This window comes from Octodon degus, unplaced genomic scaffold (genome assembly GCF_000260255.1).
Source record: "Octodon degus isolate 3935 unplaced genomic scaffold, OctDeg1.0 scaffold00240, whole genome shotgun sequence".
Classification (NCBI taxonomy): Eukaryota; Metazoa; Chordata; class Mammalia; order Rodentia; family Octodontidae; genus Octodon; species Octodon degus.
This window is the reverse complement of record NW_004524816.1, coordinates 1107031-1132378: the sequence shown is the minus strand read 5'-3', so window position 1 is coordinate 1132378 and position 25348 is coordinate 1107031. Positions and strand designations below refer to the sequence as shown.

At 44.7% G+C, this 25348-nt stretch overlaps 1 protein-coding gene across 2 annotated transcripts in view; it reads left to right on the top strand.

Annotated features, from left to right (window-relative positions):
• Fam13c (family with sequence similarity 13 member C) overlaps positions 1-25348 on the top strand; it is a 100009-nt gene that overhangs the window by 39641 nt on the left and 35020 nt on the right. For both annotated transcript variants that reach the window (XM_004645872.2, XM_004645875.2), the window contains exons 4-5: positions 6822-6885; positions 23308-23392. In XM_004645872.2, coding sequence (XP_004645929.1) covers positions 6822-6885; positions 23308-23392 — 149 coding nt within the window. The remainder of the gene's footprint in view (positions 1-6821; positions 6886-23307; positions 23393-25348) is intronic.

Genomic DNA, 25348 nt, shown 5'->3' with positions numbered 1-25348 from the left:
ACTTTGGATTTTATGTAAGTCCCAAAGGGAAGCTACTAGAGATTGTAGCCAGGAAAAGGACACGCTCAGACTTACTTCCTAGGAGGGACCCTCTGCTTCTGCTCTGTGCTCAGGGGGATAGATGCCTTACGGGCTAATGTGCCCCCCAGGTGGGAGGTGGATGCGGCAGTGAAGATGGAGGGAAGAGGTGAGGGGGAGGCAGAGACGGGCCAGGTCTCTCGAGAGAGAAAAGAGACCTTTACAGGGCACAGGTAGCACTAGGCTTGTCTAATATTAAAGCCTGTTCAAATCTATTGGCCCTTTTTTTGAATGTTATTTTGTGTTTAGAACAATTCTGATTGAGATTTAAAAAATTAGTATTGAGAGTCTGCATGCAGGTATAATGTCACAGTACTTTGTGCAGTGAACATTTCTAAATATCACCAGATGTTCACCTGCCTTTCAACTGTCCCACACCCATCACCCATGACCCCTGAGCTTTTTACTGGCTGTCACTGTAGTAACTCATTTGTGTGACTACTTTCTTTTTCCCTGACTGTAAGCTCCAGAAATACTGGGACTGTGCCCATTTTATCACCTGTTCACTGCCTTACATTAGCCTTCTTCTCAAGGCAGAGCCCTGGAGGGAGGTGGATTCAGGCAGTGGAAATACATAGCAGGGGTGTACCTCGGTAGGGTCCACTCGGGCACAGCAGGAGCATACCTTGGTAGGATCCACTCGGGCACAGCAGGGGCATACCTCGGTAGGATCCACTCGGGCACAGCAGGGGCATACCTCGGTAGGATCCACTCGGGCACAGCAGGGGCATACTTCGGTAGGGTTCACTCAGAGGCCCCCGAGTAACTGGCAAAGCATCTCAGCCTCTGGACATCAGGGCCACACGCTTATCTCAGCGATGACAGGCTGCCCAGAGGAGAGATGAGTTTGCACACTTGTGGGCCAAGGGAAAGAGGTTCGCCTAGAGAAAGCTCGAGGCAGAAAGGTGCAGTGACTGGGCAGGTACTTTCAGCAGCGTGATGCAAGGAAGCGGAATTGGCTGTGCAGCCCTGCAGTAACTACAGCCATTCAGGCTCCTGGGCTGAGCCCCACCTGGTGCAGGGAGCAGGTGTCTCATAATTATTTACTAATTGCTGGAGTGAATGAGATGATGCAAGCAAAGTGCACTGTAGCCTGCTCAGCAAACTGAGCTGCCGCCACCACTGCTGCTACAAATGCTGTCTTTCAGCCTCCCATAAACCTGCAGGATCCCGGTGTTTTAAACATCCTGTCCTGAGCCTCTCTGGTTCACAGAGTGCTTTGAGCCACCTCCAGGGCCACTCTACCTCCTCTGCTCAGCCAGGCCTGAGGCTTCATGGTGGGCCTGACCCACTGCTCCCCTGACCTCCAGGCCCTGACTGGGTCCTGGCAGTTTTTGGAGCTGTTTCCTCCCAAACTGAGGGGTAGAGCTATTCCAAAGAACCTGGAATGCCTCGTGTTTGGCATTTCTCCTAGTGTCTCTAGGGACACTAAATTTCCCTCTGGGAATGTATGTGCTAGGAGACCAGGTCGGAAACACGGGCTGACTCCCATACCTAAATAAGTTGTGTGCCTGTGTCGTGCAGCCACTGGTTTGCCTCCAGGTTATTGTGCTTTGCCCTTTAGGGTAATGTCTTCCAGTTCAGAATTCCCCAAATGCTTGTTAACTACGCTTTGCCAATCTGCTTCCCTGGAAATTTGGATTCAGACTGGGGCTAACAGGACGCGTTCAGTACTAGTTAATTCTGATCTCTATTGAAGAGGTGGGAATAGAGTAGGAGTTGGCTCTCTGTTACTGGGAGGGTATGGAATTGGGGTCAGAGTTCTGCTTCTAGCCCTGGTGTCCTTGCCTGCTCGAGAGGAGTTTGCTGGCCTGAGCAAGAGGATAGGGGAGTTGGAAAATCAGTTCATGATCATCTCTTGACTTCTAGTTCTGTTTAGTCTCAGTGGTCTGTTTGGGAATAAGGCCAAATTCTGTGTCTCAGCTTCCTCACCTTTGAAGTTGGCGGCCTATTCAGTACTTAACCTCAGTCCTTTAGCCCAGAAGTTTTGCAATAACCAGTGAGGGAATGTTTTTAATGTGGTGCAGACTCCTTAGAGAAAGGGACTTTATATTAACCGGTATTCATTGTTATTGTTAATAATGTTCCTGGAATTGTTGGCATCTTGTGTCTGTCTGCATATAGAGCTATTGTTTATATATAAAAATGTTTTGCTCAAAGGGTTGTCCTCTTGGGATATACCTTTTGTTTTCAAAAGAGTTTCAGGAAACAGCAGTCATCCAGCCAGCCAGCGATCATCCGGGTATACATTAGCGAGTCCCAAGCATTGCTTTCTAATACAGAAGCTCAGTTTAATTTAGTGGAGCGTGTGAAGCCTTAAGAAGTGACATGAGGTTGGCCCCTTCTAGCCCGAGGATCTGATTCAGCAGTCTGAAATTGCACTGGACCAGCCTCCTTTTTCTCTCTCTCCTGGTTTTCTAACTTGTGGTTTAGAAAGCCATCGGTGATCGTTAATGCTCATAATTAGTTCACCGTAGTCATGATTGTGTTCTCAGGGAAGAAATGTACTTAGCATGGGGACGAGAGCCATTGTGTCCTGCAGACTCTGCGAGCAGCTGCAGGTGTAAGAAGTGACTTTGAGCCACTTCAGTGAGTGCACACGCTCGGAAACGTACTGGCCTTGCTGGGTGCCCATTACACTGGGGTGGGCTCTTCTGCAGCCAATATGACTTCCTAGGATATGTCTTATTGCAAAGACTGGCCCCCAGTGGGAACTGGTAGACACTGTTTCCCATCACGGGAGTCAATCAGATAATCTCGCAAATATCTGACTACGTAGCTAGAAGCAGTTTTCTACTTCTACATAATGGAAATAGAGTATCAGAATACAGTAAATACATATAAAAGAGAAACATGTTTGAGATGATCTCTGAAGCATAAATAAGCTAATTAGAAGAGACAGTGGACATGAAAGGGCATTGTGGGAGCAGTGAGGGAGGCTGGCTGAAGGCATAACTTGTGTAGGACCGTGGTACTTCCAAGGGCATGGAAAGAATTTAGGTAGACCAAGCCCCGGGGGGAACATGGCACTGGTGGGGTTGCAGAGATAAAGAGATGGCAAATACTTGAGCGTCTTAGAAGATATTTTCAGAGTGTTGGTCTTTATTGTAAGTGAGGTACACAAAGGGTAGTGACAAGATTTTGTGTGGGAACAGACTAGAAGGCATGGAGGGGCAGTGCGGGAGGCTAGGGAGAAGGACAGTTGGCGCCCGGACAGTCCACGTGGGAGTTGCTGACAGTCAGAAGTCACTTTGGGTAAGAAATGGAACGACTGGCAATAAGTCGATCATTGGGTTTGAGGCACAGGAGTGGCTCAGATAATTTCAGAGTCTTCCATGGGCCACTGGCTAGATGGGAAGTTTTCGCTGGTATGGGGAACATTTTTCATGACTAATTGAATTCTAGATGGTTACACTGTTGATATGATTATAAAACCCAGTGCTAAAATATGGTTTTCCTCACAAATTATCACATCTTGTGCTTTCACACTGTCCGTAGGCCAAGAAAAATATCTTAATGTTTAGTTGGTTTTGCTGTTTCAAATTCCACTGCACTTCCCAAGAGAGGTGCACCGCAGGGCCGCCGTACGGGCCATCTCAGCACATGCTTTAGGGCCCCAACGAAACAGAAACACCAACAGTTTTTAGGAAAATTGCATTTATACTGGCTGAGCACAAGTTTGGATTCACAATGTCTCCAGAGAATTTTAATATCAGCATACAATTAAATTTTTCATTCCTCTGTTGAAAAAAACTTTTTATTTTGAAGTCTATAATGGCAGTGGTGATGGTGGTATGCTCAGAAGTAGCACTGGTGCAAGTACAGGGGCAGAGATTCTGTGGGTGACAGTGACGGCCTTGGTGGTGGGCGCTGCTCTGGTGGTGACGGTAACCATAGTAACATAAGGGTGGCTCGTGCAGGACTCACACTCTTCAGCACTGAGGGCCGTAATTGGCCTCTGAGAAGGTGGCTATGCCTCCCACTGCCTAACCCTAGGTAGAGAGCAAGGATATAATAGAAACGTCAGAGAGCTCTCACTCATCTTTTCCTCCTCAAGAAGCATACATTTAATATAAATGTTCTAGTCACTTTCCTATTAGTGTCGTGGATAAAGGTAAGTGAACTGGAGAGTATTTTCTGTGGTAGAGTTTTGGGGTCTAAGTCAGCTCCTTGGCAGGGTTGGCTGTGTGCGATCTGAGGAGCACCTTCAAGGATTTTAGAGGGAGAGGAGCTTGAGACACTGGCCACTGTCCTCTTCTGTTCGTCACTGTACTTCTCTAGGAGAAGCTTCTGTTTCTTTTCCTTGTTGCACTGTAACCTTCATTGTTTTCAGTGCACTGTCTCCATTCTTCTTGTCTCTGAGGTGGGCCCTTTCTGACAGGGTAAGTGTGGGCACTTCTCTTGTCTCCCCTTTCTCTGTGCCCAGCTTTCCTTTTCTCCTCAATACTGAGCATTTATTCCACTGTAGAGGATCAGTAGCTTCTTTCTTTCTGTTCTTTTGCGTCCTTCCTGGAGAATACAGATTCTATGCAGACAGCCTTTGCTTTATCTACTACTTGCTTTTGAACACCTGCAATAATACCTGGCACAGAGTCAGTGTTTAATAAATATTTGTTAGGGCTGGCGAGATGGCTCAGCAGACTAAGTGCCTGCTTTGGCAAGCTCAGGGACAAGGGTTCAATTCTCAGTCCTGCATACCACGCCAGCCCTGCTTCCAGGTGTGCTGAGCCTGCAATTGAGTCCAGGCATGATGGCCCATGCCTGTAATTCCAGTGCTGGGGAGGCTGAAAACAGTGGGATCACTACAAGTCCAGTCTGCATAGTGAGACCCTGTACCAAATACATAGAAGTTTTTTTAAGAAAATTGTCAAATGAGTAGATGATTTATTTAACTGTCCTCTTTATGCTTGGGTCAAATGCATATAATAATGCTGGTCTCATCTGGTTACTTTGGAGATTAAATCAAATCGAATTTCCTGGCACACCATGGTGCAGTAGGGGCTGGTGAACTATTAGATTCCTTCCAGTGCTCCCCTTTCTTATAAGTTACTTCTCTTTGGTGTTTAGAGTGATCATTCTGGTTTGCTTCTTGCCTCCTTGGTGATGCTCCAGGATTTTCTTAATGGCATATCTTTCTTTTATTTCCTAAAACAGTTTGTTCCAGTGACATATTCAGTGGACCTGATTGCTTCTCTTTCATCTTATTAATAAGAATTGTATTATTGTTGTTATCTTTATTACTATGAAGATACACAATTATTCTAATTATATAAATATTCTATTAAGATGCTTCTAGAATTATAAAATCATGTATTATGTTTACTATAGTTGACTGTAAAACAATTCATTATTAATGAGATATCCTTTACATTTTGAATTACTCTATAAGGTAGCTGTTAATTATCTCTAATTGATGAGGAGACCAAGTCTTACAGAGGTCAATATTGTGTTCAAGAATACATTCCTGATCACACAATGAGGAACGTTCCCAGTGTGGAATCAGCCTGTAGGTCCCCACCTGTGATGGCTTTACCACCGGCTTGCTTTGCTCATTAGGAGTAGACCGTTGGTACAGCTGGCAACAACTGTGGCCTGAAAGGAACTCTTAATGTTTTGAAGAAGTGAGGCTCATAGTTATTTCTAAATGCACATTTCTAAGTCCATTATGACTTTTAGGCATCTTTAACCCTGTGACTAGTCAGAGAATTTGTACGTCCGTTCTTCAAGATTCACACTGACATAGAATAATAACTAGATAATTATATCCAAAAATAAATCTCCTTATAAATAACTTACTAAATCTCTTAGTCAATAAGATAGTTGACCTTTTAGTGAAGATAATAGCTGTAGTTTACTGTTTATTATATAACAGCACACAAACTCCTTCAAAAAACTTGAATGCTATGTAACATGTGACATTGAGCCATAGAACTTGACAAATCATGATTTACGAATCTTAGACTTAAGTATCTTCTAGTAGTGCAGGTTCTTTTAACTAAAGAAAATTAAGTCAAAATAATAGGCCTTATTTTAAGTCCTTTTTCTTCTGTTGGGTGCTATGCAGTGGCAAACCCCAATCTCACCGTGTAACAGCAAAAACTGGGACATTTATGGCGTCAGCCAGGAGATAGGATGAAATGTCCAAAGCTGACTTCTGGAGGTAATTCTTTCTGTAACAACTGTTTTGGATCATCTCAGTCCACTCAACAAATTATTAAATTTGCACCAGATACCAAGGATTTTTCAGTGTAGAAAACAGACATAATTAATGCTTCCTTTTACATTATAATGTAGAGAGGCCAGTAAACACATGTGAGTTTAGATAGTAAGGTGGGCTAAGAAGAAAATCCACAGGATAGTGTGCCAGGTGGGGAGGGTTACTCCAGTCATGGTGGTCAAGGGGGCCACCTTGGGAGGGTGCATGGGAGCTGAGCTGGTGCTTATGGGAGGACAAGAGTCTATGTGTACAGATCACAGAGAACAGTCTCAGCCAGGGACAGCAAATGCACTGCGTGTTAATGAAGCTGAAGGGCAGGATGTCTGCAGGATGTGAAGGACAACAATGGTGTTGGCAGGAAGCTCAGGGGCTGTCATGGGCCCTCGGTGATTGTGCAGAGTCGATTTTATTCCACTGGTGGGATTGCATGGAGGGATTCTGACAGAGGCATGGCCATATCTGTAGCCACTAACTTCAGATGTGTAGCGTGGAAAGGTTCCTTCTAATTTTTCTTTGTATTTTGTAGACTAGACCAGAGGGCTGCTATTTGGCCAAAGGATGCTTTGGAAACCCATCAAGACGTAAACGAGGTAGGTGCACTTGCTTGTTCCCTGGACATAGACAGCAGTCACGCCATTTACTGTCCATTGCGGCAGTGCTAGAAAGGACCCTGATGAAAGCGTGTGAGTATCTTTGCTCCTAAGTCTCACTCTTGCACATCTTTGCTCAGTTGGGGATGGCTTTCTTTCCTCTGGAGCAAGCACGTTCAAGATATTATTTTCAATACTGCTTGCTGTGTCTCAGCTCTGACTCATGTCCAGCAAGCTTTGCAATACACCTTCCAACTTTGGTTCAGGGCTGTGTGACGATAGATGTGAGTTAAGATTTATAAGGTTTTCCCTTAGCCTTAGCCTTAGCTGTCTCTCTCTCTCTCTCTCTCTCTCTCTCTCTCTCTCTCTCTCTCTCTCTCTCTCTCCCTCTCTCCCTTCCTCCCTCCTTCCCTCCCTCCCTCCCTCTCCCTCTCCCTTTCCCTCTCCCTCTCTCTCTTTTCTACTGGCTCTTGCAACCTAAAGTGTAATCACACTTAGTGTTCAGCCACTGAACACAACACAGAGTGGTGTCTGCACTACGGGCTTAATATACTTTGAGATATGAAGTCATATTTTCCAACCCGAATGATTTCACCCTAAATTGGATGTCACAGCATTTGTTAGCTTGTTTTAAATTTTCTTTGAAATACATAATTGAATTATAATGTTGGAAATCGATATAATATAATTAGGGTAGTGGCCATTATGAATGCCTTGGCTTAAAGCACTGTTTTGGAATGCCCTGTCTGGTTTTGCTTGTCCTCATTATATTAGAGCCGTGGGTGGTAATGTGTGGTATGTCTGATGAAGATCACAGGAAATAAAATAGAAAGTCCTGGTCCTCAGATGCCTAGAAGAGAGGCTACAGGATTAAAGCAAGTTGTTGGGTATTTTTGAGATTCGTATTTCCTCTCCCAGCTCCCATCCCCACAGAAGTCATCAACTAAATTTAAGTGACTGGCATTATCTCCTTTTGCTAGAAAATGAATAGCCAAAGATCAACCAGATATCTGGTTAAGCCAAGCTAAATAGGTAAATGTACAACAAAACAAATCCAAAAAAAAAAAAAAAACAAAAAAAAAAAAAAAAAAAAAAAAAAAAAAAAAAAAAAAAAAAAAAAAAAAAAAAACCATTTAAAATAAGATCGCAATATACTCTCAGTATAGTGTTTACTTTTGTGAATGTGCATAGAGAGAGCCTTTGAATTCCACCCGTCTTATTCACCATAAGAAACATGAAAAAGAGTTTACAAGAACAGAAATAGGTGTCTGAATCAATGCATGCAGCACTGCGAACAAGCAGTACACTAATTGTAAAGAAACCACAGTGTTTTGATGTAAGTGACTGGAAAAATAAGGTGTAAAGAGTGAACCCATGATACCTTTCAAGTATTTAGAAGAAACTGAGTTTTGATCTGGAAATCCATGAAGAATGTTGAGCTTCCTTGAGAGGTTTGAAATTATGGTTGGGAAAACCTGGTCCTGGCTGACAATCTGTTTTGCTGCATACTTTCACTGTATCACATTGGCAAGTGACGTCGTTCACTGCACTGACACCACTTGGGCCAGGGGCACGGAGATGAGATACTTGCTTGAAAGGACCGGTGCAGCCATGTCCCAGATGTGCACACCTGCAGGCCAAAGGGGCGATGCAGACTGGTGCAGCACTGAGTGTGTGCTCAGAGTGGTTCTGTTCTGCTGGGGGTAAAATGTGTGTGCAGGCCCGCAGTTTAGCATGCAGCTTCTGTTTTGACCAAAACTTGAGATACTGTAAGTGGCCTTAGAGAAACCTGAGGGGGACAGAATGAGTGGGGTAAATACATCATGGAGAGTTAATATGCTCACACCCATTTCCAAGAACATCCCACAGAATGGCAAACTCGAATGTCTCCTTCCCAGGTTTCCTCAGACTCACTGAACACCAAGTCCTCTTGCAGAAAAACTGCCTACAGAGTTGCACAGAAAGTAGATGGGAAACATTGCTTTAGCGTTTTTGATGGGGTTGTAAAATACAGAAAAATGCACACATCATATGCACATGGCTGGGTGAAGTTTTAGGAAGCAGAACCTAAGTAACGTCTCAGACATCTCTCTGTAATTCGTTCTTCCTTTGGGAAGATGACTGTTACTTACACTGAAGGAATTTGTTTCACCTATTTTTGAGCCTTTTATATGCGGACTATGTGAATTTCTTTTATGTCTGGCTTGATTTGCTCAGTATCATGTTGTGAATTCATCCATGTTTTCCATGTGGCTCTAGTTTTCACTCAGCTTGTTGTGGACTGTTGCATGGTTGTATGTAGCACTCTACTATTATAATCAGTTATCGCTGCTTATAACTGTTTATGATGAGCCACTTACTTTCTAACTTCTTTGTGCAGCCTGCTTTTACAGCAGTATCCCTTCCATCACTAAATGGATATGTATAGTTAGCTCTACTACTGCTGCTCATCTCACTGCTTCTTTTGTTTATTTATCAAACTCCCCTCAGGCTTATCGTTCTTTAAAATAACTACTGGTCTTGCATCTTTCTCTGTGTTTTCTTCCACATTGACTTGCAAGGCTCACAAAAGTAAAAGTAAAAGAAAAGCTTCTTAAACATCATGGAAAGATGGAGCATACATGTTTTCCAGATGTTTCCATGGATCCTAATGTTTTATATAAATAATAACAATTAGAAGATGTTACATATGTGCCTTATAATTTTCCCAGATGTCACAACTGCAGTTGAACTTCTTATTCCACATGGTCTGTCCTGAATAACTGGAGCTCTGTGGTAGCTTGATTCCAGGGCCCTACTTGACCCTACTTGCATCCCTTGGCTAGCAGAGAGGCACAGTGTAGTGTGTCTGTGTTTGTATGTGTTTCTGTACTTTCCAGGAAGCTGGAAAGCCCACTAACTTCTTGTTTCCATTGGCATGAATACACATTTGACTTCTGCCAAGATTACTTTTCCTCTGCAGGTCCTTAGCTTCCAGATTTTGACCTTAGGTATTTGATAGGACTTGGGTCTCCATCTTGTTTTCTGGTGTGGGTCTGTGTTATTGAAGTTTGTTTCTGACAAATGGATTCAATACCCTTCCTACCATTTGCCCGAACTTTTGGACTCTGCCTTTGCAACTGCAAAGGTTCTTTGTTGGGCATCTCCTGGATCCTGATTGGAAAATACCCTATACTAGAAATTTGTCACTTTCTCACCTGCCTTAACCCATGATTTTAGCTAATCTACCATGTTCATGTGTAATCACTCAGTAAATCTGAAAGGTACTTGAAAAATAAAATAAAGAAGATACTTGTTCTTATTCTCATTTTCCATGCCCTCTTGATGTCATTCGTAAATATCAATTAGGAAACATAACACATATAAGGAAAGCTAGTAGAGCTCCCCTCCATGAGTGTGCATGCCACATTGGGGGACCAACTGCATATCACAGAGCACCACAGCAACTCATTTTAATTCTTCATGTGTAGAGCTGGGAAAGAGCTTAGGAATTCGGCGAGCTCTATGACTTTTTTCAGCTTTAACCCTCACCGATTCTATTCTTTTTTTTCATTTTCCCGGTATTTGTACAATCTAGTTATAGTTTTCCATCTGGAAAGGGATGATCCAAATTGCCCCCACATTCCAGGCCTCGTTGGGGAGGTGAATAGTAAATTGTGCTATAAAAGTGACATGTGTGCTCAGTGTAGTTACCGCGTTTTGGAGAGGGCTGCACACATCATGTTATCAGAAGCTAGGAATTGGGAGGGGTTGAGGATCCGACTTACGATTGGCATAAATTTGGACCTGCTGCCCAATCCTGCCCTTATCTTTGCTTGATCCAACTCTTCCGCATCACCTGACAGAGGGAAATGCTCACGTCAGATTGTGTCCATTGCCACTGGGCTCAGGCCTCTTTCTGATCTGGTACATGCTAAAGGTGTTCTGCATTTCTTATTCATCTAAAGCAAGTGTCAGGAAAATGAATCTGTTTCCATGTCAGCTTTTACCTAGAATTCCAAGATTTTGGGGCAGTGGTGGCAACCTTAGGGCACGTGTGCTGCAGCAGGCTGTTTGAATTATTGAAAGTGCTAAAAGATTCACCATCACTGTCCTTAAGGTCAAGTCATCTATATGTCAGTTAGAAACAGAAATTGGTCTTTGGTGCCCCTGTACAAGGATTTCTCTTCACCCTTTGAAGCTTGTTGACTATGACATTGCTTTATGCTGGTGTGGACTAACTGTAAAGTTTATCAGCTCCAGGCTTAAGGAGCTAACTTGCAAATCTGAAGGAAAAACATCTTGTCCTGGCTTCATGCGTTTACCCAAGAAAAATAGTTCAAGTGCAGCGACGCAGATGATAAATCATAGAATGGGAAAGTGAATAAAGCTGTCTACCAGTAAACCCCACAGCTTTACTGGTGAGAATTTCAGTGTAGTAATTATACATAGAAGGTGGTTGGTATAAATACTTGTAGTAAGTGTAAGTACATGTCTATCTCGACATCTTGTCTCCTCAGAATCATTCCGTGAAGATTCTTTCCTCACAGCTGATTCCTATGAGACAAAAGGCATGAAATTATTGATCTTAACATCATCAAGGGATGTAGAACTTTAATATAATTAAGAATCCAGAAGTTGTTCTGTTGTGGGATGCAGTGTGAGAGATGGAAAAGATGGGGTTTATATTCAGAAGGTTCATGATCTTGTACGTTTCTGGCTCCCTGGTGAGATGGCCAGCTATACTGCGGTGGTGCTGTGATTATGGTTTCATGGGGTGAGGTATTAGGATGGTTCTCTGGATGTTGAAGTAACGGAATATGGAAGGAGCCATGCTAGAGAGTCAGAAGCCAATCCAGATCGAAGTCACTGAGTCATGTGTAGCAGGCCAGAGAATGGGAGATGATGGTGTCATCTTTTGTAGGGGAGAAGAAATCAGCAGCTTCAGCAGTGAAGGCACAGGATGGCAGTAATAACCTAACCTTCTACCCTTCTGGCCTCTTCCTAACTCTGAGCTAGAGAATGGGAAAAATAGATGGCTTGTGAAAGTGGAGAAAACTTACCACATGCATTCTTCATGAAAAAAGCTGATAGTCACATTGACTGTACCACTTCACCTGGTAACCAATAAAACCTAATATGGGGTATGTCAGAATACACAGTGAATATGTAAAGTTTTATTACAGCAAAAGCCACATTGCCATTAATCTCCTTCTAAACACTCCCCTTTGCTTGCAACACACTTACCCCATCATTCTTGCAGGTTCTAAGGCAGTTCTGGACATCCTCTTTTGTGTCTTTACTTGTTTCAATAAAGACTGCTGCTACTGAGTGTCCTCCAGGAAGCAACAAGATCAATGGGATAAGGCCTGCCAGGTAGCTCAGGGAACTAAAGCACCTGCTTAGGCAGGCGCAGGACCAGGGCTTGAACCCTGGCATGCTGTGCCAGCCCCACCTCCAGGGCACTCTGAGAGGGCTGAGATTAGGCATTGTGGCACGTGCCTGTAATCCCAGCTCCTGAGAGACTAAAATCAGGAGGATCACTATGAGTCCGACTAGTGAGACCCTGTAGAACCTGAACTAAAATACATTAAAAAAAAAAAAAAGAAAGAAAGAAAAGAACAATGGGATAAGTGTGTACAAAGACAGGGAGGCTAACAGCAATGTGTCACTCACTGTAATGACTTTTTTAATGTAAGCATTCACCACACCTTTTGATCACACCTCACAGATCTGAAAGCAGCCAGCAGTCGCAAGCTCTCTGATACTGTGTTGTTCTCTTTTTATGAGAGTGGAGACCTAAAGGATGATATCTCTTTAATGAAAAATGCCTTCTGCTGCTTTACTGTGAGGACTCTCTGTGACGGGTTCTCTTTGCATTTATAGAATAGAGACTAAGAATGTTTGCTGTTGGTTGACCTTAGAGGACATCACACAGGGGTGTTGCCTTTCAGTGCTCCTTGGTAGCTTTGACTTGGCGAAAAGTAGTTGGTAGGCTTTCGATTTGTGTGTTCCATTGCTGCTTTCACTGTGGAGGATCCACAGGAAGATCAGATGGCAGGGTGATGCTCAGTTCAGTCTCATGCTGGGCTGTGTGGTGACTGAGATTCTGTGATAAGAAGACATACCTTTAATAATTTCATTGAGATTTTCTGGAAAAGTCTGTGTCATGAGAAGGAAGGTAACACATTGTTCACATGGAACAACTGTTTAATGATGGCCTGATATCAATAACAAGTTTAACCTTTGATCTGTAATCTTTATGCCCATTACACAAAGGTCGCAGCTGTTCGTATTCAGGAATTTACAAGATCATTTCTTTACCAAAGCCAGTGTGCAAGGGCAATCTCTCCTTCACATGCCACTGCTACCTCTAACTTGTTTTATCATATTAGTTATGAGAGCTCAACATTATCCTCAATATTAAAGATATCTTTTTCCTCTTTAAAGTCTTGGAATAACCTTCTAATACTTGAATTTTGTTAAAAATAGAACAATTCATGTGTCTGCATGGTGCTCTTTGAGTATGTATTTATGTGTCTATGTCTGGTGTGTCCGCACGTTGAAGACTTGACTGTTACAGTTCCCATCTGGAGTTCACCATGTGGACACATTGGCCTCAAGCTATGCCTGACCTCAGCATGATGTAGTGTCATCCTTGGTACCCAAGGGCAGTGGCTCCCAGGATCTCTCGTAGATGCCAAGATCTGTGGGTCTTGGAGCCCCTTATATACAATGGCATAGATATGCACATCATCCTAATACTTTATCATCCCTGGTTTACTTCTAATATCTAATACAAAGTAAATGCTGTGTAAGTATTATAAGGTATTGCTAGTATAGCAAGACAATTCTATACTGATTCAGTAGAGACACAATTTTTCTTTCACAGTTTTGATCTGTAGTTGGTTGAATCCATGGGTATAAAACCCACAAATATGGGTGAGTGCTACAATTATTGTTTTAATTAAAATGTATTGCATCCTGTTCTAATTTAGAGAAAATAGTCTATCGATAATCCTCCTTAGGTCTTTGACATTCCTGAGAAGGCCCAGTCATATTACTTCAGCAGGAATAAGTAGCTGTGCTTTTCTATTTACATGCTAACCCAGTCTATAAAGTAAGGCTTTAGTTTAGGATGGATTTAGGATTTATATAAATCTGAATTTTTTCTCTGTGACTGATAGCTCAACCTTACTTTAATAAAACCAAGATTTTATTAACATACACCTGAAAGTCAGAAATAGCTTTAGGCTCCATATATGGCTAGATCCCAGAATCACAGGTTCTTTTTCTATATTGGATTTAGCTCTTTGGTCAGCCCCTTTATAACACATTGCTCTTAGGCTCAGTAATTTTAGTGTGTATGAATTTCCTATTACTATATAACACATTGTGAAAAGCTTAGAGGCTTTAAACATCGATATGCTGTTTATAGTTACCTATGTCAGAAGTCTGGGTGAAGTCAGTGGGATTCTGTGCTCTCCATGTTAGAAAACAGAGATCAGGCTGTTGTTGGGGTTGGAAATGGCTTCTTAGGTGGAGGTTCTGGATAAAACTCTGCCTTCAAGCTCATTCTGGCCACTGCATTGGCTGAACCCCTTGTAGTTGCAGGTAGCACTATGGTCCCTGGTCCTTGCCTCTTGTCAGTTGGGTAACTCTCGGCTTCCAGAGGCTGCCACATTTCTGCGCATATGACCCCCTTTATCTTTGAAACGGTGACAACACCAAGTCCTTCTTATGCATCAAGTCTCTTTGATGACATCTTCAGGTAGCAGCTGGAAGAAACACCCTGTTAAAAAGAGCTCATGTGGTAGGATCAGCCTCACCCAAATACTTTCTGTAACTTTGGTTAGATGACTTACGAATTAGTTAGATCTGCAAAGTCCCTTCAGAGCAGAGCCTGTACTGATGTTTGATTGAATAACTAAGATACAACAATCTTGGAGGTTGTCTATCAGGTTCTGCCTACCGTAGAGTAGAATTAGTATCTTTTCTTATTTCTAATTGTAGAACTAGAAAGAGCTAGAAAGATTCGAGCCTCATTTATCTGCTTGGGGCTTTTGTCCATTCTTGAATAGCCACTGACTTTGGAATTTGGCATAGATGATTGGCTAGACAGTGGCCATATTTCCTGTTTTAAAGCTGGGAGTGATATTGTCAGAAAATGGGTAATTGGATCCTGGTCCCTGGGAGTGTCATCTCCAAAGTAATTTTCCTCTCTGCTGGGCCACTGCAGGGTGCTGACACTTTTCAGGCATGGTTTTGGGGGTTGAGTTAGCGACCTTGCTCCCTTATCAAGGTTCCTTCCTCAGCTGGAAGTGTTCTGTGAGTCATTTACTTTTAGCCATCTTTGGCTTCAGTGCCACCAGGGACACCTTGTAGCCTGCGGTCATTGTCTGAGCCCTACTTCTCATTCCCAGTTGAATGAGCTGCACAGCAAAGAAACTCTGAACTATTTCCAGGTGCGGTTTCTTCCTGCCCCATTATTCAGAGGCAGCTGTCATAGCTGGCTGCTGGCTCCAGGGAAGGCAGGTTTACCATCCTTCCCTTCACTGGTACCCTGAGAATGCTGTTGGTGGCCTTGTCTGAGAATGAAGTTGGAGAAACCCCAGAGGCATCAGGCAGAGCAGAGCAAGTGCAGTGTGTCTCACCATCGCCACCAGGCCTCCCATGTGAGCACTCTGCTCGGTGGGCATTCCCATCCTCGCTGCTCCACTCCAGCCTTCCCCAGGACCCCAGCATGGCATCTCCACCCTTCTCTAGCTTCTCGCTCTTCCAGTTGTCCCTCCTTGCATTACATACTTCTTACTCTCCGTAGGGGCCGGAATGGCAAATATCCGGGTCATGGCTCCATGAGTCAGCATGTTTTGTGGTTCTCAGTGCTTTGTAGCAAAAGGACAAACAACAGTGGTAGACAAAGTAAGATTTTCATTAAGTTAATGTCTTTGAACAACTCTTTAACTTACCCTTTGCTCTTAAAGTTTTTAGTTTTGATGAAATGGCCGGGAGAGGTTGGTTTGTCTTCCGCATCCTCTTCCTCCAGGAAAGGTAAACTTGACAGCCTTTGACATACATGTTCCGTGACTCTTGTCATCATGAACTTTTGACTATTACTGCTTATCTCAAGGTGAAATGTTGCCTGGGAGCTGTAACCTTCTGGATTATTTTCTAATTAGTAATTCTTTTAGCAATACTTGTTTGAGAAGCAAGTGTGTACCCAGCTGTAGGTGTGGGAGTCGGGTACAGTGGAAGGCTGGAGCTTGCAGTCCCCACTCTTCAGAGGCTGACGAAATGCATCAACTGTATGCTCAGCATCCTAGCCCCTGACTTCCTTAGCATGGCCATATGCTGACCTTTTCAGTAGTGTTGGCTCTTAATGGCCTATAAAACCCAAGTTCTAAGGCAGAAAAGCTGAACTTTCTTGTTTTCCAATAAATTATTGGTGTTTAAGGAAGTATCTAACACATTCAGTGTGACCTGTCATCTTTAAAGACACAGTGACATCGATTATTTCATGTGGCATATATTTTATGAGTTCTAGGAGAACAGCTATTGATTTCCAGTAAACATTGAAATGTAGAAAATGAGGGGCTTAAGATAGGGTCACCAGGAAGAGTAACGGGCCCAAGTGTCAGCACAGGGAGAGCAATGCCTGTGACACAGAATGGGACAGAGTGAGGACTCCGCGGGCCTCTGCTCTGCAACTCATTGCCTGCTTAGTTCAGTTTTCAAGCAGAGTATTTTTCAGGGCTGGAAGAAAATGGAACAAATATAACCACAAAGGAGTAACTGTATGATAAGGACTGAGAGTGGATTCCTGGACTTCACTCCATATGAAATACAATTAACATTCTGAAAGAAAAACACATTGGCTAAGGAGTATATCCATCTTAACACCTGTACTTCCGGATAGTTAAGTATAGTAACTGCAGTGAGAAACCATTCAAGCTCACTACATGGGTTGTAAATGAGACCTTTCCTATTTTTAGAACAAAAATCAATGCCATATCTAGAAGAAGCTTAGGCCCAATTGATAGTACATAGGAGATTACAAAGCTGTATTAGTCTCTCCTAAGCATCCTGTTTTTGTTTATTTAGTAAGGTGAACACAGCAAGGATACTGCAGTGAGGTAAATGTAAGAACAGGACTCTCTCTTCTCAGGCTGAAGTCCTTTAGCTGAGTGCAAATGCGGTTTGTGTTATTGTGTGTTGTGGCTAAGTTGTCCTTGTTTCCCAAGAAGTGCTCATGTAATCCAAAGAGAACTGGATCCTTTTGTGCATAAAGAGCTCCTTGAAGTGATTAGCTGGCTGAGCATCAGCACTGACAGAAGGGAAGATGTGCCAGGTTGGGCTGTCATGCTGTGAGGCATGCTGGTATGTAAGATGTATGGTCCCCTGAGGGGTGCACGAGCACCCCAGTGTCTCTAGGAAAAGGACACGGTTGCCTTTTTCTTCTAGTCCTTAACATTGTAAGAAGTCCTATTTTGTTTGACAGGAACATCTAGAAGATTCTAAGTCAACTCTGTCTTGATTCTGGCCAATTTATACTTCCTACTGTGGACATCAGGCTCTCTGTTTATCCACTTAATTTCCTCTTATGGAAAGAGGACAGTGGGTAGAAAAGGAGTGAGGTTAGAGAAGAAGCTGTCATCCCTGGCATGGGTGGAGCTAATCTAGCAACCAGTACAGCACGTAGAGTGGGCCAAGGCCACAGATAGTTGGGCAGTGCTACGCAAAGCACAGACCTTGGTTCTCTTGCATCAAAATGATTCTGCCCGAGACCCACTGAATCTTTGGGAGTGGCCCCTGCTCGGCAATGCACATCTTTTATAAACTTCTCAGCAGTTACTTCAGCACTTTAAATTTTCTAAATCAGGGCATTGGGAAGACAGGTAAGCATTGAGTTGAATATGTAAAGGATAGTCAATAATAGCCAACTTTTTTTATTGACTAGCTTTTGTTCTGTGATTAAAAGGGACATGGTTCCAGTTCATATGGAGCTAAAAGAGCCATGAACAAGTAGAGAATCAATAAAATTACATGTTATATGTATTAGGAAGGAAATAAGATGCTAATGGAAAAATTAGGAGGATCCTGTTTAGTTAGATGAGATCAGAATTGACATGCCCATTTGCTGAAGACTGGACCAGAGGTACTGTAGCTGAATAGGACCTAGGGGTTTGATGAGCAGGGCACAGGGAGAGGAAGGTCATCAGACAGCAAGGAGGGGTACTGTGTGTTCGTGGGGAGTGTATGTTGGGGGTTAGTGGGAATCTATACTCGTGGAGCGTGAAAATTGAGGCAACAACAGTGGTAAGAAAGTGTTTTGGGAATCAGTTTCTCACCGATTTTGAGCAGAGTGCCTATTGATTTGCTTCATGTCACTAAACAGTATCTGGGCACAGCTCTTGGAAAGATAAAGGGGTATGAGAGGGGCACTGAACCCCTTCATGGAAGGTGCCTGTGAGCTCCCCTGCTGTACAGCCTGGTGAGCTGCAGACAAAGGCACTCAAATGTAGGTTTGCACCACCCAGCCTCCGTGGGTGTTCTGCATTCCAACCAACTGCACTGAGGCCTGAGTAATTGTAGAGAAGAGAAAATGAGTATTTTCCAAAACTAGGTACATATTCTCCATTACATAAGAAAAAAAAAAACCCAATATTTAGAAAACCACATCTAGGTTTCAGACTTCTCTGGCTTCTTTCTTATCCAGGTGAGATGGTTGGAGGAAGAGAGGCAGTTGGAGAGTTTTGGAAGATCTGTTGGCCCTTACTCAGTCTTCCTGCAGATTCCTGGCCTCCATTTGTGCAGCGTTTGTATGGAGACCTGGGAAAGCACCACAGGCTGCCCTGAGTGGTGCTGCAGGCTGCACTGCTGTTGGGCGTGTGACTCCTGGGAGCGACGGGCTGGCTGCAGGAAGCACTCTGATCACAGGAGTTACTGTTCTTGTACTTGCATTCAAGGCCACTAAATCAGGCATCACTGAGTAGTGAAGTTTGGCACTTCCTAGAGTCACCATTTCTTTCATTCATAGGCCTATAGGACTAGCAGTGGTAGACTAAAACCTCATAAGGAAGGGCCAATGTTGGCCTGGTGCAAGTCTTTCTACACTGAAACCCACCTAAGTGTAGGAATGGCACTGGGCTGTTATGTCTGCAGGTAGGACATGAACACTGCATGCTTGATATGAGATACCTGTGGGCCTTTGGGTTGGCCCTCTCAGACTGGGCCCTCATAGGTCAAGCTGGATGTCTCCTGTTTCCACTGAAAAGACACCTATGTGACAGTGGCATGGGCTATTCATAGGTCCCTTGTCCTGGATTCCTTGTCAGCAGGATATGCGTATCCCTTTATGGTCCCATCCCATCCAAGGTGTCTAAGACCACACCCTCCTTGCAGATGCACCTGTGAATGTCCTGTTATTCTGAATGGCAGGCTCTCCTTGGGTAATTGGACAGCGCAAAATTAGGGTAAGAAGTGGTCTGCAGAGCATCTTCTATTCTGCCTTCTTGCCTCTATTTATAGCTGTTGCTTTTCCTTCTGCTTGGAGGCCTTCTTGTCTCTTGAGATCCTTGCCTTTCCTCTCCTTTTCCTTTCAGCTCAGTTCTATCTCATCCCTCAGAGAGGAGTAAGCCAGCCGTGCAAGTAGATCTCCCATGACACTCACACACTTGCTCAGATTAGTACAAGGGAGAAAGTAGCAGAGACAGATGGAGAACAGCAGCTGGTCAATATTTGTAGCCATTATCCGGTCATGGCTTTATCCCTCACCCCCTGAAGGCATCCAGAGCACTGATTCTGAAGTTCAGTGTATTCTTATGCACTGAAATTCCATGTTGTTTATTTCTATTGCGTGAATCCCCACTTTAGTTCCCCGGACACTGTCCAAACACTCACAGGGTGCCTGATTGTATGCTTCCAGCTGCAGTGTTGCGCACATTTGTTTTGCTCTCTTTCCAAGTTGGAATGGGGTGCAGACATCATCCATCTGTGGCCCTTTCTAGGCATATGCAGGAGGCAGACCCTGGAGGCAGTGAGACGAGGCCAGGCTTCCCTCAGGTCGGTGTGGAGTGCGGCTCCCCACATGGCCAGTTCTTCCCAGAGGCCTCTGCGGTTTTCAGGGTCTCATTCTGACCAGAGTCTGGGCCTGCAGTGTGTGCTACAGGTCAGCACACTGCAAAGTGTGCCCAGGCCTGCTCCTTCCCGTCACAGAGAAGCCCTCCCAGCAGGTGCCACTGCCAGTGTCAGTTCTGCCCCTGTTTACTGATGAAAATTCAAGGGTTGGCATAGCCAGGATGCTCACCCTAAGTTACACCTGGTACAGAGCAGAGCTGTCACCTGCCCTGCGGGCCATGAGAGCGAGACGTCATGTCTTCTCATGCTTTGTAGAAAAGAGCCCTTAAGAGTTACTGATACTAAAAATAAAGGCTGGTGCTATTGTACATTTATTTAAAAATTGAAAGGTAAATAGCCCGTCCCTTTTACTTATTGTTCTTTTGAAAATAAGTATGACAAATTATATACAATGTGAAATTTTGCAATTAGCTACTTTTAAGGCAACACTGGTGGGGACCTCATCTTGTGTCAAGAACTCTCTGCATTATACAAAATCGAAAGTCTGAACCCACAAAACTGCAACACCCTGTCCTTCCACTACCACCAGCCTTTGGGAACCACCACTGTGCTTGCTGTCTTTAAGAATTTTACTACTTTAAGCATCTTACCTAAGTGAAATTATCCAGCTTACCCTTTGGTGACTGGCTTCGTGCACGCAGCATGGTGTCCTTCGGGCTCATCCACGTGGTGGCCAATGTCAGAACTTTGCACATTTAATGCTGAGTGATATTCCACTGTGTGTGTATAGCACTTTGGTTCATCCAGTCATCTGCGTGGACGATGGGTTGCTTCCCCTTCATATTAGTTTGCAAAGGCCGCCATAACAAAGCACTGCACACTGGGTGGCTCAGGCAGAAGCGCGTTTTCTCAGAAGGCTGAAAGCTGGAGTCACAGATCGCAATCCCCCTGGCATTAGTTTCTCCTGGGGCCTCTCTACCAGGAGGGTGCTGGCAGTGTCAGTCTGCCTGGGATTTGCCCACAGTTGTCTCCTGGCAGGGTCCTCGCCTGGCCTTCTGCCTGTGCGAGCATCCCTGGGGGCTCTTCTTCCTGGAGGGACAGCAGTCACACTGTTGTACATCCCCACCATGATGGCCTCTTTATCCTGTACCTGCCTCCTGTCTCCAAGTGCAACCACGTTGGAGAGCGGAGCTTGGACATGGGAATGGTAGGGAGACAGAAGTCGGCCCATGATGCACCCCTGACTGTTGAAATGCTGTACATGTCAGTGGAAAGATCAGGGTAAACGTCCCCACCTCTCACTCTCTGGGACACACGCTCAGCAGTGGACTTGCTGGATTGTGTCATAGTTCGACTCTTAATAGTTTTAGGGCCTGCCATGTGCCCTTCCCTAGTGGCCACAGTGTGTCGCACGACCATAGCATGTTTTTGAATCCTTGGGGTAGTTTTGTTGATTTTTCAGTTGTGCATTCAGAGGTACTGCAGGGAGAAGCTGGTCTGAAATCATTCTTTTACTGGGGATTGGGGGGGGGGTGGTTCCTAACAGGGCACTTGCCCCTAAATCCTTCCAGGAACGTGGTATCCCCACTCTGGTACACTTCCTGTGAGTAACCTTGTTCCTGCTCCCACACTCAGCTGCTAGAAGACACCCAGACAGGAGGAGGCTGCCATCAAATGGCCCACTCTAAGGCAGGTGCTTTATTGAGCTGCGGCCATCAGGCAGCAGCCTCTGAGGCCTGACAAGGTTTGTGTCAGATGCTGCCCATATGCAGGTGCAGCAGAAGGGGCATCCCACCCCGGCTAGGCCACAACGGATTTAAGACACTGCTCAGTGAGCAGCTTTTAGAACTGTAAGTTCACACATTACATCCACAGAAGGATAAGGTGTGTGTGTTGGTGTTGTGCGACAGGAGGGGGTGGGGCTGGAGGAGTTGTTATAGCAGATGTTTAAGTGAGATATGGTGTGAGGCTGTATATGGGGTGATACTGGGTGTCGGGATATTGAGTATGTAGGAAATATAGGTGGGAACATGGGGCACTCGAGAACGGGGTATATGTGTGGAACAGGATGAAGAGTGTAGTGGTTGGTATGGATGTGTGTGTGTATGCAGTGTGCATATGTGTGTAATAGGGTGTGTGAATATGTGGAGTTGAATATGAAAATATTTATAGGGAAAGGTATGCAGGGTAGAGAAGAGGAGATCAGAGTTTGGGCTACAGGTATGTGTTTGGAGTAGGACGTAAGGGTATAGGCATTTTATATGAGTGTGAATGTGTGTGTGTGTTTTCAATAGGGCATAAAGGTGGGGAAACAAGGTTGTCTGTGCACTTGGGGCACAGCTGTGGAGTGGGGTGCCCCGCAGGGGGAACGGGGTCTGCGAGGGGAGAGTATGTATGGTAGACAGCAAGGCGGGAGAAGGCTCCAGTGTTACCCTGGCCAGGGCTGGCACCGAAGCAGGAAGAGCTGCTGCAGCCCGCGGAGCCTTGTGGTGTGGGCAGCAGCACCCACCCCAGCCCCAGGTCTGACTCATCTCACCTGGCTGGGGAGCCGATTTGCTGGGCATGGGAGTCACAGCAGAGTGTGTGCGTCAGGCAGCGTGACTTGTTCCTACTAAGAACACGGGAGAGATTTAAAATGAGTAATGAAGGAAGTGGGCAGGAGGTTGTGCTGGGGGCGATGAAAGATAAGCGTCTTCTCCCCGGGGCTGTGGGAGCAGCGTGGCCACCCTAGATCCTGATGCAGGGCAGCCACAGCCATCCCGTTCCAGGAAGTAACTTTAGGAGACCGGCACACGCAGCGTGGTGAGGGCAGCCCACGGACCCCTCCCAGATGCCAGGCGGCCTCTGCAGCAGTAACTCTTTGTGCACTGCGGCTTGCTGCAGTCTTTGCATTGGAGGGACGGTGGCTTTTATGAATGGTAGCCTGGGAGGGGCCTACTGCCACTGGCCTCTGATGTCAGCACAATGAATGAAGCACTTGCAGAGTGTAAAGCCTCAGCACTTGGAAAGCGGAAACCTTTCTAGATTGGCTCTCCAGATGCAGCGTCTCTCGCTGATGAAATCAGCAGTCCCATGTGTCACAGATAATCCATGCACGTTGGGATTTAAATGAGGCAGAAACTGAGGCTGCATGTGGGATAACACGCATCGGATCCAGGCACCACAAGCTTTTTTCCAGAGGCAGCAGCAGCCACGACCCTCTTTTCTGCCAGGCACTGGGGAAAGGTGCCGGTGGGCACCGCAGACCACTGCTGTGAGCTAGGCATCCACTTAGCTGGCCTAATGTTTTGCTTTTGCTGGCAAAATTCCTTGCTGAAGCTTCAAGCACTTGAATCTGATCTGTGCTCTGCATTCTTAACAAACCAGGAAGAAGCTGCCCATGTGCACGAAGCCAAGGACCCAGTCCCAGCCTCAAGCCAGAGTGCACCGGCGGACGGAGCAGATTCTGCAGGTGAGATGCAGGGCTCTGGGGTGGCCCACGTAGGACGCTCAAGATAGTTCAGCCTCTTGCTGTCTCGTGTCCACCTGCACCCCCAAGGGCGGGAAGTGGTGCAATGGGAAAGCCCAGGTGTTGCCCAGGGAGAGCGGGATGGAGTAGGAGGAGCTCAGATGTGCTGAGACAGACCTCTCCATCTGGGGCCAAGGGGAAGGCTTCCAGAAAAGAGTGTCAGGTGAAAGCTCCTGTCACAACTTCTTGCCTTGGTGTTCCTATTTATTCTCCTGCAACAAAGGGGTGCTGTGTTATTCTCTACCCCTGGATCTGCATACTCTGTGCTGCCTTGAAACTCATGGTGTGGCTGAGGTACTGGGGGCTTCCGCTGGGCTGCTTACTCCCTGTCCTCTGTTACTGCCTATGAGATTAGCCACCAGTGCTGGGAAGGGAGAGCAGAGTGCTCTGCCGCTGCTTCCTTCTGCTCCTGTATCTTTATTCTGTCTCAATTTATTTTATTTTTGTCTTTATTCTGCACACTTGTTTCCATGTCCAAGAGTAAAATGCGAGCCTATTTTCCATTAGTTTCTCTAGTTGTAATCCTGGAGATGCTAGACTGACTAACAAACAGAAAGCAAATTAATTCTTCCAGGAAGATTTAGAGAGGAAAGAAACAGTAATTTCTGTGAGTGGAAATGAGAGTGAAGCTGATGTTTTTTAATACCAGTAGATCAGAGGCTGGCAGACAGTTTTCTGGGTACAGAGTAGAAGCAGGCTTAGGCGAGCTTGCTTCATTTGTGCTCCTTATCTCTAGGAGTTGAAGGAAGAGATCTAAGAAGGTGATTTGTTGCAACATCTTCAGCAATAATGCATCTGAGACACTGCTGTGTCAGACAGTCCCAGGTGGTCTCAGGCGACACAGCGGTCATCACCGGCATTGGAAAGTATACTTGTGATAACAGTGGGTAATAGCAGCTACTAAGAGCATGTCCTGTGCTCTTACAATTTAAAACTTTGACTGATCCAGGCACTAGTTATATGTATTATATTCAATCTTTAGAATAACCTCTGGTGTGCTTATACTCTCAGTAGTCCTGAGGCCTTGTGCATCACCACTGGTAAGTCCTGACTTGCTTCTGCATGGCTGCACGTTGCTGGCTGCCTGGCAGCCCTGCTGCATTGGCCACAACATTTGGAGGCAAAGCAAAGAAAGCTGGGCAGGAACCTGGTCAAGGATTTGAGGGATTAGGGATTGCTGCTAGCTTATTGGACAGCAGCCTTTTCTCCTCCAGCTCCATGTCCCACCACTTCCAAACAAGTAGCATACAGAACACATGAGGATATCTCAAGCCAAATAGAGAGTAACTCCAGCTATCGGATGTTTTGGGTTAGCTGCAGACATATCTAGCAAAGAGTGTTTGATATTTGTGGCATGTTTGGTATAGATTTTTTTTTTTAAATAACAAAATCACAACTTTTACTTCCAAATATCAAGAGTAGCTTTGTATTTTATCATCTGGATGAATAGAACTTTGAACCTTATTAACATTGCTTGAGAAATAGCAGTAAATATTTGGTTTATGTAGGGATTGCTCATGCAAAGAAGCTAGGAATACATTCTCTGTCGTGTCACATGACAGAAATGGGCAGGAGGCTTATTACAGAGGAGGTTTGTGGATTGGATGCTGAATTAATAAACTGTGGATAAATACGAGGTATCCCAGAGTCCTTCTAGGAGAATCTAGTATATAAGATTCTAGAAATATCTAGAATACTATATATATTCATTTATAGTCTCTTTGTTTGGCAAGGAATATAAATTATCAGAGTGACAGACATTTGTAAAATGCCTTCATGATTTAAATTGTGGGATGGTTTGGTCCCACTGGCTTCTGGGAAGTACTGTCATGGGAATGCCATACGTTCTCTTTTCTTTCTTTCTTTCTTTCTTTCTTTTTTTTTTTTTTTCTTTTTTTT